Genomic DNA, 13790 nt, shown 5'->3' with positions numbered 1-13790 from the left:
AGACCAGCTCTTTTCCTTAGTTCTTATGCAGTTGATAATCTAATGTACCTGAAATAGCATATTGATCACATGTTCTAGATAAGGGTGATTAATGAGTGTGTGGGTGCACCAGTTCTCAGCTGGCTTCCCCAAGATCACCAGAAGCAGCATTTTAGTATCGATCAGCATACAGTACGTTATAGACTTGAAACAGGCTAGAAACATTGCACAGAGTAAAAGTGAGAAATGAAAGAGTAATTTAGTCAAGTATTTATGACTAGTCAAAAATACATCACTGAGTATCTGGAGGGAAGTGTCTTTATAGGCGAGTTTATGATGTTGCTGGAAACCTATTGTTATTGTTCAGGTTATGATTATGGAGCCAAGAAGCAAAGTTGGTGGTGGTTGAGCTTGTTTTTTTGTTTCCACTGTTATTTTTAAATGCTCCTGAAAATGCATGTCATTTGGCAGGATTTGAACAGGCTAGGTGAAGATAAAAGTATGCTGGCAGGTCACATAGTTAGGCTGCCATATCGGATTTTTGAAAACAAAACTGGAAGAATTGTGAGCCATGCTGGAGGTCTAAAACCTCATGTTCATGATAAAATTATCTTCATCACAAAGTAATTGATGATAGGTTTGGTTTTTGTTGAAAAACGTGAATGACTACTCCTTCGAAACCAATGAAAATTGAGTTTATAAACCCAAGAGTGCAGATAGGATCGTGGTTACTAAAGAACACAAATGAAAAACCTTATTTGCTTGTCTTTTTTCATGACCGATAACCACTCTTAAAGGTCAAATGCAAATCTGTTACAAAAAAGGGATGATCTGTAATGATCCTTGCTTGTAGCTATATTTAAAGTTTGTATGCATCATCTGTTGTTTTGTCTATATCTTGATTTTGCTGTAATTTACAGTGCCCTTTATTATAAAATTAATCAGTCATGACACTGCATATGGGAAGGGATACCCACACAGTAAAGGCTGTAACTCAAGGGGCGGACCATGGCTGCTTGGAAGTATCTGAAATCCTTAAATCGGTTTATTATGCTGTGCTTGTTTTATGGGACACTGAATTTAATATCACCTTGAGTGTTTTTTTTAAACGGGTGGCTTACAAAAATCGGATAATGAGTTATGACATTTTCAGATTTACTACTTTATCTGGATGGAAACTATAGAGGTGCCATTGACTACAGCAATGGTTAACGGATAAAAATCAACAGCATTTCAAAATGCATCTTGCAATTTCCAGAGCATTTCTAACCCTATATGGTGACTGACCCCAGATACCATAACTCATCTGCTCATTGTGTTTCTAGAGCATAGTTCTGCCTGAGGGCTGATGGAGTGTTCCAACACATTCCTTACATACTGTAACAACGACGTGCTTGGATATTTAATACTAAAATATACCCTATTAGTTTTGACAATAAAGAATATATGTAAATCTATAAGTCCCATCTTTTACTAGTGGAATTTTAACATATAAATAATATGCACACACAGGTCATAGGCAATCTAGGATATCTTTTTGTACATGAAAGCAGGGGTGATAAATTTTACTTTAAAGATCATAGGGTAAATGAAAACAGAGGATTATTATTTTTGTCTGAAGGATGATTTAATAAAAAGTGGTCAGGATGGATGGCTTTTTTCTTCTTTTTTTCAGCACAGTCCTTGAGTAATGAAAGGAGGTGGAGGAGGGATATAAATTGCATGCTGCTGTGTTGTTTGGCAATAGCATATGTCAATAAAGTGGCAGGCCCAGCTATTCAATTGAGTAGTTTAGAGTGTGGGTGAATGGAAGCTATATAGTACCACTATACCAGAATACACCAGTGTTTATCACTATACAGGTATTTTCTAAGTTTAAATTTGGCTAAAACCCAATGCTATGTTGCTTGTATCTCAGTTGTGGAAAAGTGAGTGCTTCATTGCACATATCTCTGATCTTGGTTTTAATTCTTCTACAGAATCCAGAGGCTTTCATGTGATCTTGTCCTTGAATGTGATCTTTGAATTCTGTGTTAAAAATATCACCCGAGTTTATTATTCTTCATTACTTGTTTATATGGGTATGTTGGGGAAAAGTTAGTGTGTGCTTTTATTCAGGCACACAATGATTGTGGTTCTGTGTTTGCTGGTGGTTATGTTAAAATCTTTCACAGCTTACAGTACGTTGAAAGCTCAGCTGTATAGATAAAAACAAGAACTGCATCTCATGACCATACATAACAGCCCGTTACAAAATGGCACCATTTTACACCTCTTTTTCACAAATGATAAATGTATATCTTACAGCGTAAAGAGCTCATAATGAATAAGGCTTCTTCCAAGAGCATTTTCTTCAATTGGGATTGTCAGGGTACCTGATGAAGGTATTACACACATGTCTGGTATCTGTTTTTTAAGGAAAACACATTTGTCTGTCGTTTTGAAAGGTGTGCTTAACACCCTTAACTGCTGGCATGATGGCAAGTGTACTGTGTGAAATAACATGGTGACAATATAATCTGTTCCACATAGAGTAATTACTGTTGCAGAAATACAATTTTCTTCATCTAAGCAGGACTTTGTGAAGTACCACTGGTTGAAAATGGTATGTACTGAATAAAGATCACTATAGTTTTCAAATAAATCAAGGTAATTCTCAAACCAGGACTGTTTTTTTAGTGAGGACGAATGTGCTTGAATTAAGTGGTCCAGCTTATCATACAGAATGAATTTTATTTACAATATGTAATTTCTTAAAAATATAGGTTCAACTATGGAGGACATGCTTTCCGCCCAAAACGGTGCAACAAAGGAAACTGTGATGATGACTTGTATGTATGTTTTTCTTAGATATTAGTGTTCTTACTTATTTTTTCTATCCTGAAAAATGAAATATCACAGTCTAATAACTTCAGGGTATGAAGGCCTGATTTTGGTTCTGCAGTCTTTCAACCTAGTGTTGACAGTAACTCCTCCTGATCATTCTAGATGTGCCTGATTAATGGGAAACGGAAAACTGGAAAAAAAAACAACAACAGAAGAATGAATAAATTGATAATCTGAATCTGACAGCCTTGCTGTGACTCTAGGGAAATTAACAGTCAATGTTTGAAACATCCCTCCTTAAACTGTACTTTCTCAAACCTTTTCATCCCCAATACAGTACATACTCGTGGGGTTTCCTGTTCATATAAATTCTGCTTGCTATTTCTTCTGCAGATGGAGAGGTCACTAGTAGTTCCAAGGGGTAAGGTAAACCCATAATTTTTGGGAATGGGGTTGTGGGGAAATTTCTTCATGACCAGGGTCTGCAGCGCTCCTACAGTAGGTGTTCGTTTGTAAGGATTACTTTGAAAAGAAAGTTCTGAAGTTGGAGCATGCCCACGGCTGGAGCTGTTTCTTTGCAGACGATTCCTTTGAGGGGATTTGTTTTCGCTCTACTACCACCCAGAAGGGAGGGGAGTCAAAAGTTCAGTCTGTCAATTAAACTATCTTGCTGTTGTAAAATGACGAGACTGGTATCAACTTCCTCTGGGTTTCCTGTCTCTTAACTTTACTGTATATAGCTAGATTTCTAGTGCAGGAAAATTGAATATTGTCAGGTCAAGGTTGTGATGATAAGAGAAATGTTGGAAATTTAATTTGAAATATGCTCAAAACTGGGTTTACTGAAGTTTAAATGGCTCATATTCCTTCATTTTGTCAAGGTTAGCCCATCTCCCCCCAGGTCAAAATGCAAAACAACACCAGGAGAGAGCGATAAATTGTACTCTCAAATAACTTGGCACTGTTGTTGATTACATACTAACCTTTGAGGAAAACATGGGAGCCATATGTAAGAAGGGCCAACAGCAATTGTTCTCCCTAAGAACATTCTGTGTATGTGAAGAAGGCTCCACGGCCGAAACGTTGAAGAAGGCTCCACGGCCGAAACGTGTTCTCTTTCTTCTTTTTTTCAGCATGGAATAAACCTATTACTTGTTCCTTTGCAGCCTACGCATGCTGACGCAGCTACCCACCATTCTGTGTATGTGTACTACAAGAATGACTCTTCTATAGAACTTTCATTGAAGTTGTCCAAACATTCACTGTGGTAGCCTGGTTTGGTAACCTTAATACATGCAATGAAAATGGACTGAGCACTATTGTGAAGAGCAAACCTATTGGTGCACAACAGAAACAGCTGGCAGATGTCTATGTCAACCACATAATGTGGAAGACCAATATAGTCATTGACTGTCATGACAATTCCTTGCACAGTGAATTAAGACCTCCTGTCTGGATGTCGATTTAGACTACTTAGATTCAAGAGCAATAGAACTAAGTCATCTTTTATTCCCACAGCTATTAACCTGCTCGATTTAGGCAACTGCCTGTTTTTTCATATATGCATTTCTCTTATTTGTTAATGGGTTCACCTTTTATCTGCCTGCAAAGCAAATTGTTCTTCTGGGCAAATAGAGTATGTTCTGTTTGGAACTAGGGTACCATGAAAACTATGAATGAAATTTGAGAAGGAAAATGTCATGGGACCATGTGACATACTAAACAAGAAGACGTTGTTTAATTGATCAGATTTAAACATTTTTATTTTTTCAATATAGAAATAAGAAACAAAATACAGTAATGATAAAGGAAGGACGGAGCCATTAATGAGATTTTACGAGATATGTATTGCACTTTGTGAGCAAGAATGCATCTGATTGATCTGAAAATAATAACAACAATATATACTGTACAGCAGGTTATCTTATAACTTTATAACTTTTATGAATACAGCAGCATGCGTCAGAAGAAAAAAGACTGCTGTGTTTTCATGCTCGTGTTTAGGAATGGATAAAATGCAGTTTAAATTGCAAAATATGTGATTAAAGAATTCAAACGAAGAAGAAAAAAGTTTTCCTTGAAGTCTTGGAGCGGCACATTCTGGAAACCTGTCAGAGAAGCATGTTAATCATGGCGCAATATTAGTGAGTCTGTCTCCTTTGAGCCAAGATGTGTAAAATAAACCCTAGTCCTCTTTAATGCCTTATTTTTTATCTCAAATTCTTGCCTTTGTCTTTCACAGACAAACTGTTATTCTTTTCTTTTCCTCTCTTTCGACTGGCATTTTCAGACATTCCCTTCTTATCTACGAATTCTTCTTTGCATCCAATGAATAGTCTTAAGGAGATTAATTTCAGAGCAGGAGGAAAAAAGACCAAAGGGATTTTTCTTTTAAATTTTAATAATGCCTTTACAGGCAGTCAGTGGAATAGGTGATAAAGTCACATTTGCATTAGGCTGTTTTTTTGCCTGTTTAATTAAAACTCCATCGAGTTAACATTTGTCAGTTCAGGGTTTAATACCAGCTAATATAATTTATATTGTGTTTGTCTTAAACTTTTCTAAAGCAATAAAAACACCTCAATACTCAACTGGAAAGGTAAGTGAAAATATTTAAGTTTAAACTAAATATTGAAATTTCTTCATGATGTTCCTGTTTACATTGCAGAATACTTAGATTATACAAGTTTTTGTTTTTTGTGAAAGAGGTTCTGTGTTTTACTCAGAATGTCTTAAACTATTCTGAAATACTTCTGCAATGACATACATGTTGAAATGATTATATGCCATGCCATTTTAGGTTCTCTTTGTGTCCAGCAGTGTGTACTGTTAAGTTCTGACCCTAACCAGTCACATTTTTCAGTTTCATGCAGTCTGTCATACTTTAGCTGTATGTCATATTCCCATTTGCTTTGCTTAGGTTGTTAGCATCTCCTTATTATTTCTCGGGTGATTGTTTTTCAGACTACATACAGTACTCTGGCTGCCTATTGGGTATACTATGCTAAATTTCAACAAAATAGAAAAGAAAATATGACATTTCCAGTCAATATAGAATATTGTACGTAGACATGTAGTGACTTGGTTTTGCTTAATTTTTAATTTTAATGTCACAATAACATACCAATTTTGCGATGACGTTTTATAAAGAGGTGTTCATCCCTGAAGCAGAGAGAAGTCATAAGTATGGCCAGCCTGCAGAGCTGTGCTCCAGGGATGAATTGTAGCTTCTGCCTGTTGGCTCCATAGAAGCTGCACATACTACTAGGTCTCAGCTGGAGGTGTTTCTGCATGGCATTGAGCCCAAATTACTAAGCATTTGCTCAGAAGGGGATGTGGAGGCTTGTGTTTGACAGAATAATGCCCTTGGTATATACAGTACATGCATTGAGCTGGGAAGTAAATAGTGTTGTTTGTCTGGGGAAATGTTACAAAGCACTGTACTGAAGTTATATTAAATTTATGTTACTCATTCGATTCTAGTACTAGATCCTTACTCCAGAGGTGAGATACTTACTATCTACAGCCATTCTGTCACTGAACTGTCCTTCAGTGAATGCTTGATAATAAAAGCTCTAAGGGAACCGGATATTGGTTCTGATATCTCGGACAGTATCTGGGAATCTGTTCTTTTATGTGAGTTCTGTGTCTGTCATTGGCTCCTGCACTTTTAACTCCAAAGACTGAGATGAAATATGATCATTTTAAGTCCATAATTATCTTTCACTAAGCAGGTTATTTTGTCACAAAAATTGTAAGGTGAGTTAACACTTCACAAAATAGACTGCTGCCAGAAAAAAATGAGCATAATTTAAAGATTTTCCTTTTGCATACATGGTTTTTACCCACCCACGACGGAGGGATGCATGCTTTGGACACTAAAGGTTTTCAGTCTGCCCACTACTTATCAGTGTGGTAGAACATTGTTAGTTTTTATTTTGTGCAGTGTGTTTGGCATGCAGGAGTAGCATTGCACTGAAATAAATAGACTTTTGCTAAATATAGCTGCTGAAGAGTTGACAATATTTCCATTTTTAATTTTAGAAAACAGTTTTAAGCTACTTCATTCATTTACTAAGATTAACCTAAGTCATAATGACTGGTATTATTAGTCACATTGTCTAAAAGTATAAAACATTATCAGCATCTTAAGACAAAGGTTTCCAAGCTATGCCTAAATCTTTGCAGTGAATCCTGTCTGTGGAGTATGTTACCCAAACAGGCCAATGTGGCCAACTGGAAATGTTTATGGGCATCTCTTCTAACAATCGCATACAAATGGTATTCTTCAAAATTTAGATTAGCAATAATACATTTTAAACTTAGTTTAATTTAGCCAAAACAAAATTAAAAATAAGTCTTTAGGTAGTAATCGGTATGTGAAAATGAAACTTGTTGCCAGTCATCTGGCCTTCTTTATTAGTGGAACCTGAATTTGATCAGCTTTTTTCTACGGAGATTGTGGGGTGTAGTTTATATCACTGTTTGAATCTTGGATGCAAATTAGTGTGTATTCCACAGTGTGAAGAATCCCATGTATGATTTTTTTGCCATTTTAATGTATTCTGGAGATGTCATGAAGAAGGCATGTTTTCACAAACATAAATTTGCAGTTTGTTTCTTTATTTTTAATGGGAAGTATGACAGGTTCTTTGTAAGAAGAGGGCTTTGTTTGGCAAAGTTTGTTGAAAGTGTTTTTGCCTTTATTTACTTTTATTTTTTCAGTGTTCAGATGTAAACACTGAACCTTTTGGAGTTTTCTCGTTCATGCTCCGGGTGGTTTGTAGGAAGAATGGCACTGTTGTGGATTTGAACTATGCTAGAGAAATCATTCAAAGAAGTCTTGGTGATGTTCTGTTGTTAAAACAGACAGAAAATCCTGTCTTTTCAACTGACGGTCTCATGTCTTTCAGTATAACCCTGTTTTGAAGGGTTGGGTAAGTTGTGTTGCAGTGCCTCAGTTGCATGCTTGATTAAATGAGCTTTTTACACCAAAGGAAAGTGTGTCAGTTCTTCTCCATTTTTCAGTTCTCAGGAACAGCTGGGGTTTGTTTATGAATGCAAACACAGTGTATAAGATCAGGCAACAGCTTTAATTTCCCTTGCAGATACACATTGATTTTTATCCAAAATGAAGCATGGTATTATCCAGAAATGTTAAATTTTGGACCTATTGAGAATCCGCTGTTTCTACCTTTTCAGTTACGGACCTGGGTGATATCTGGAAAGCTTCCTGGGAAATTTCTGGAAAGCTCTTTCAGGTTGCAGCAGGTTGCCTATTAATGCTATTATTTGTTAAGGCCAGCTACTGTGTAATGCTATAATGCCATTTATCTCTCATAGAAATGATTGCAAAAACAACACTACACAGTTGTGACATTTTAGTCACCTGTGACAGAACAAGTTAGTTGTTTAGGAAAAAAATCTTGTTTTGTGCTGTTTTGATTTTAAAAACAAGGCAAAACTTGCAAGGAAACAATGGGGGCAAGTGCACTGCCTTACTAAGGATTCTATCCTGCCTTACATTTTCAGTTACTTTCAGTAATAGTAATTGCTGTCCTTTTAAAGGTAGTCTCAATATGTTGGGTCATGGTCGTTCTGCCCTGAAACAAACTGTGCAGTATGTTTTTTAAAGGAAGTGTTTTTTATTATCTGCTATTAATTCTGGGGACAGCATAGCATATTGGATGTCTTTGGACTCGTAACTTGACCCAGGTGGTTCTGGATTTGTTTAAATAAGCTGTTGGGTGGATGGTAAACAAAAAATGCCCACATGGCACAACATTCCATAGCTGGAGAAAACTCCATTATATAATGGTGTGTCATGAAAACATGTTCATTTCTGTTTCATACAGTACTACAGTATCTTAACTAATCATGAATTCCCAGTCCCTGTTGTCTTTGCCTTCCTAAAACCTGTACACTTGTGTTCTTTAAAGCCTTCTTGGGGAAAGGACATTTTATGAATCTAATCAGACAAATAGATGTCATTTTCAGATTTGTCAGGCGACTACAATTACTTTTTCTCTTGTATTTATCTCTAGTAACAGACAGGGCTGTATTAAAACACTTGACCGTAGTTTTTAAAATGCCAACTTCATCTGACAGTATCTGGGTTTAATGGGAAAGCCACTTTGTTTCTGTAGATGCCTGTCCATTTCAGGAGTTGTCTTGATGCACAGCTCTGTTTTAAGAAGAGAAACAGCACGTGCTGATGCAAATTATACATTTAATATTGAAATACACAAGGTTTTATTTAATGTTTGTGTAATATTAATGAAGACCTTACGTGATGATAATTTCCACGCATGCAGGAGAGGCATTGCATCAACATTACACCAACATAATTCAATATTCAGCCCTTCTCTTGACTTCAAGGCCGTGTTTGTTTCTTCTTATGTGGCACTCAAATGCTAATTTAAGATTATGGAATGCGTGTTTACACCATTTTGTTGTCCCTGTTAGACTCCTTAATTTTTAAATAAAATGTATACACATACAACTCTATATCGACACAAATTTCTGTTAGTAATTTAAGATACCTCCCCTTTTGTTTTGCGACATGTTTTGTTTATTGTTGTTTCACTGGTTTGATTGTAATGCTGGGAAGTAACCTGACCTTATGTCAGGCAAATGTTGGGTGCTGAAATCCTTTAGTAGTTTAGGTGGTATTTTATTTCTTTGGCCAGTGTATGTACTGTAATAAGTAAGCCTGAAAGCTGTCTAACCCCAGCAGAACTACTTTCTGTAAATGGTCAGACAAATTTGCAGCATGATATGTCACTGAAGACCATCAATTTCCTCCTGTTACTCCACAGAATAGAAGAGCTATCCTTCCTTGCTGTGTTTAAACTCGGGTCAAAGCATTTACCTTTATTCCTATGTCCAGTGACATTGCCTCTTGTTGTAATAAAGCAGGAGTCTCAACATCTTAAGAGTATTAAAGGCTAATATGCAGATGCCTTGTGTTAGCAATAAGAACTGAAGAACAGAAGATAAATAAGGTTATTTTTTGTTTAACCAGGTGCATGAAGATGCAACAACATATTTTATGTAGTATTATAGAAATGCAGAGATTAGTACTGCATCTGAAATGTATCTAAGCTCAGTGCTTTTGGCATTAATATAATTTTAGGTCTGCCAGTGTTGCTTACTTCAGTGGTTTAGTTTTCATAACTTGGGTTTGTCGAGTTCTTGTTTATTTTCAAATTGTGCTGCTTCACTGTGCATCTAGTATTTTAACTGCCTTATATACAGTTATAATAAATGCAGCTAATATTAAAATTTAGACCTGTTTATTTCAAATGAATAGCAACCATCTACAGTGTCAAAATGAATTCCCTTATTTTTTAATTTACAAGTTCCTTAATCCCTTCCTCCTGATTAAAATGGAAACTCTTTGATTCCTATCATTAAAAGCTTCTTGGTGAATTACATCTCATTATAGATGTGTGCATATATCTTTGGACACTCATAATTGACTGGGGTTCTGTGTGGAAATGAGCAATTAGCTATAGTTGTAGGTCCTTTGACAAATGCAAAAATTTTTAGTTGATGTACAGAATTAATGAACCAAGGATGAAAGTTACATCACAGGAATCTTTTAAGCATCAGCTGGAATTGTGTTCTGAGACAAACGTGATGTCATTTCACAGGCTGAAGTATTGAATTGCCTTCAGAGTCCTCTTACCAAGTTGGAAGTGCACACAAAAACTGTCACTCCCTCTACTCTAAAAGTGTCTTCATACAGGGCAAATTTGTTGGAGATTTCTGGAACCAGAATTAAGACTTGCAGATCAGGAGATTTTTATTGCTGTGTCTTTGAGGTTTGAGGACATCCATGTTCTCTGATGCAGTGTTTTTGGGGGGAAAAGACATGCTTGTGGGTAGCTGCTGCTGCTGTACGCAGAATCAAAGCAATTAAGTGTATTTGGAAAAACATAATTTTTACTTTTAAATTCCTTTTCTCTCTGTAATAAATGTTCTAATCAAAACTACATTACTTTTCCAGCATTTTAATTAAAGTGTATAGTCCCACTTTCTTTTTTTGGGGCAATTTCCACTTTAGTTTGACAGACAAAGATTGACTACAGGGTGCCAGAATGAAGTCCAGCTGTAGGTTCTAAAAGGGTTTATTTATAGTATCGTAGAAATGTCAGTTTCCTTTGATGTCACCTTTAATCCTGAATAAATCTGAGGTATTGGCGAGTTATTTGTAAATTGAAGATGCGTTGTGCCATGCCATGAATCTAAGATCGGTTACTTCTATCATCCACTAGATGGCAGCAACAACACTTCATAGCGTCGCTCCGTCTCTGCGGAATGAGGTCTTAAAGGTACAGTATAGGGGTTCATACTGTATGTATTGGATTAATAAGAATGTTAAGACAATCTGAAAATATATTTTTGTTAGTTTTTTTTAATTAAATGCTTATTACTGTTACTAACATGAAAAATAATTTTCACTGTTTTTTTTTTGTATACGGTGTAGTGCTGTATATGCTGTGATGCCAGCATTTTAGATCAAAGTGGATTTTTTTTAACAGCTGTACCGATTGCAATAAAGGTGTGAATTGTATGGACTGCAGTGCTTTCCTAGTGTTTCCGTTGCTTTGTAATTGTCATTTGCTTTTTATTGCTTGTTTCTTTTTTATCTTTCTCACAGAAGATGTTCCAGCTTTATGGGGTTCACTGTATATTGCCAATTGCCTAGAGGAAAACAGTTTTTCAGGTGGCACTCATGTTGTACAGAATAAATATGAGCACTTTTTTGACTGTACCCTTTTGTTTTAGGCTTATCTTTCAAAACACGCATAAAACATTTCTCTTTTAAAGTTTTTAGTATCTTACTAGAAATCATAGTTTAGCAGTTCATGAAAGAAAACAAAAAAAAAAACAATGCAGATCCTGACAGGTAGGATGTATTTATTGACATGCCCAATCTAATCTAAAAATTTTTGGAGTCTCAACAAGTACAGAATAACAAGACTAACAAACGACGTTCATAATACCTGCTTCCTAATAGTTGATTTGTATTTTCATAGAAATATGAGAAAACAGCTCTGTTTTTAGTGTAATGTGGTGTGTCTGGAGGAAAGATCACTGAGCAGCATCACTGAGTCAGAGAGCAGCTTGAAGATGTTGTTTACAGCTTGTTACCATGGTTTCCAGTTGTGTGTGTCCTCTGTGTGTCTTATGCAAAAGATTGAGAGCATAAGAGCATTAGATGACAGGAGGCCTCTACATTCACCTGCATTGATCCAACAATTCCATCAGGCTTTTGTTGGAGGGATCCCAGGGAATTGACTTCATTCATCTTGTTCCTAATACATATGAAAGTACATAAGCCCTTTCTCGAAACAAGCCAGGGTGTCGCTTCGACAACATGGTCGGGTAGCTTGTTCCCTGTTCCCTCAGTCCTTTGTGTGACGCAGTGCCTCCTGTTCTTTGTTTAAAATGAACTTCCACATAGGTTCCACTTGTATCAAATTTATGTCAAACTTGCTTCCACTTCTGATACCATTGTGAAGAGAACTGCCCCATGTTTTCTATTCTGAATGTACCTGCATGTGGTGTTCAGTCCTGTTGATGACGTTGTAGATCTTGGACCCAATCTTTTATACTTTTAGTTATATGAAACAAGCCCCCTTGTAACCTCCTCTTATAAAATGAAACAGATTCCTTTAATCTGCCTTTAATGTGTCATTTGAATTTTTATAGTGCTTTTCACTGATGTTGGAGTATTCTGAAGGAATTTTTTCTCACCATGTTCTGTGATACAGGCAGTAAGAGTTAGTCTCCTCTTCCCACATAATTTTATGCATCGTCTCCTCAATATTGATGACATGTATTAGGAGCACAGAAAGTCTGAGTAGCTCCCGTTTGGGGGGAAAAAAATATTTTGAAATGCCAGTAAACCCTGTCACCAAACAAAATTCTCTTGGGATGCACTAGAGTACAAAGGGAGCTAATCTTTGGAAGATTGTTTTAGACAGTCTGTAGTTAATTATATTTATTGTAAAATTGAATGCACAGGTGGGATGTTGCTACTTGAATGTAAATGTTGGCAAGCAGTGTGGAGCAGCAGACTGCCTGCTTGTATTTATTAATTCATTTATGTTTACCAGTAAAAGACATTCAAGTCTTGAGTGTTACTCACAAAAAAAAGTTACTGAGTCCTTAAACATTTTCACTTTCAGAATTGCAGATAAGTACACATTGTTTTTTCAAAACATCACCTAAATCTGGACTTGAATGTTTGTGATTTTCCCTGACCAAATTATAAGTAATAATTTCAGATTATTCTGTTGTATAAAGCATTAACTAAAGACTTGTTTTCTTCACACCTTGTGCAGTATAAAGTAGCCCTTTTGAGCACAGAAAGCGTATTGGCCAAAATTGTTGCCCAGATGACAGCATGGGGTTCAATATATACTGTATGTATACATAAGACTTTGTACCCATACAATAATTCCAGTCTTGTTCCTTAAAAGTCTGTGCATATTCATGGGTCATTTCACAAAAAGAGCTTACCATACATGTGCGTCCTGCAGTTTAAAAGCAGAATAATGGGACTACAGTACGGATATAAATCAAAGATGGGTGTACAGTATATGTTGTTAAACTGGTTACATTCGGGTTCAAAGGCTCTTACGAAAACTATAGGCTGGACTGGCATCTTAAGTTATATTAACTTTAACTCTGTATTCTAGTGAAATGAACTGCATCAGGCAAATTCATTAAGCTCTGTACCCATTTTCTTTAATCATACTGACTTATTAGAATTCCTATTTAAAAAAAAATAGTTTGAACACCGCACACCTGGGTATTGTGTTGAAACTACCTGTATACATATTGGAAAGAGTAGCCGTGAATTAGAAATATTATGTATGCAGGACAGCAGCAGATACAAAAAGGAGCAGACAAGAACACATTGATGCATGGGTCTTGGGTGTGTGTGTGTCATGTGCAGCCTTCTTTGTAGA

At 36.2% G+C, this 13790-nt stretch overlaps 1 protein-coding gene across 3 annotated transcripts in view; it reads left to right on the top strand.

Annotated features, from left to right (window-relative positions):
- The window catches only part of chchd6a (coiled-coil-helix-coiled-coil-helix domain containing 6a), a 147253-nt gene that overhangs the window by 8313 nt on the left and 125150 nt on the right, over positions 1-13790 (top strand). The window contains exon 5 of one of the 3 annotated variants that reach the window (XM_015348045.2): positions 11085-11141. The exons of the other annotated variants lie outside the window; for them this stretch is intronic. Coding sequence (XP_015203531.1) covers positions 11085-11141 — 57 coding nt within the window. The remainder of the gene's footprint in view (positions 1-11084; positions 11142-13790) is intronic. 3 annotated transcript variants of the gene reach the window in all.

This window comes from Lepisosteus oculatus, chromosome 4 (genome assembly GCF_040954835.1).
Source record: "Lepisosteus oculatus isolate fLepOcu1 chromosome 4, fLepOcu1.hap2, whole genome shotgun sequence".
Taxonomy (NCBI): domain Eukaryota; kingdom Metazoa; phylum Chordata; class Actinopteri; order Semionotiformes; family Lepisosteidae; genus Lepisosteus; species Lepisosteus oculatus.
Note: the sequence above shows the minus strand (reverse complement) of the source record. Positions and strands in the feature narration are given on the sequence as shown.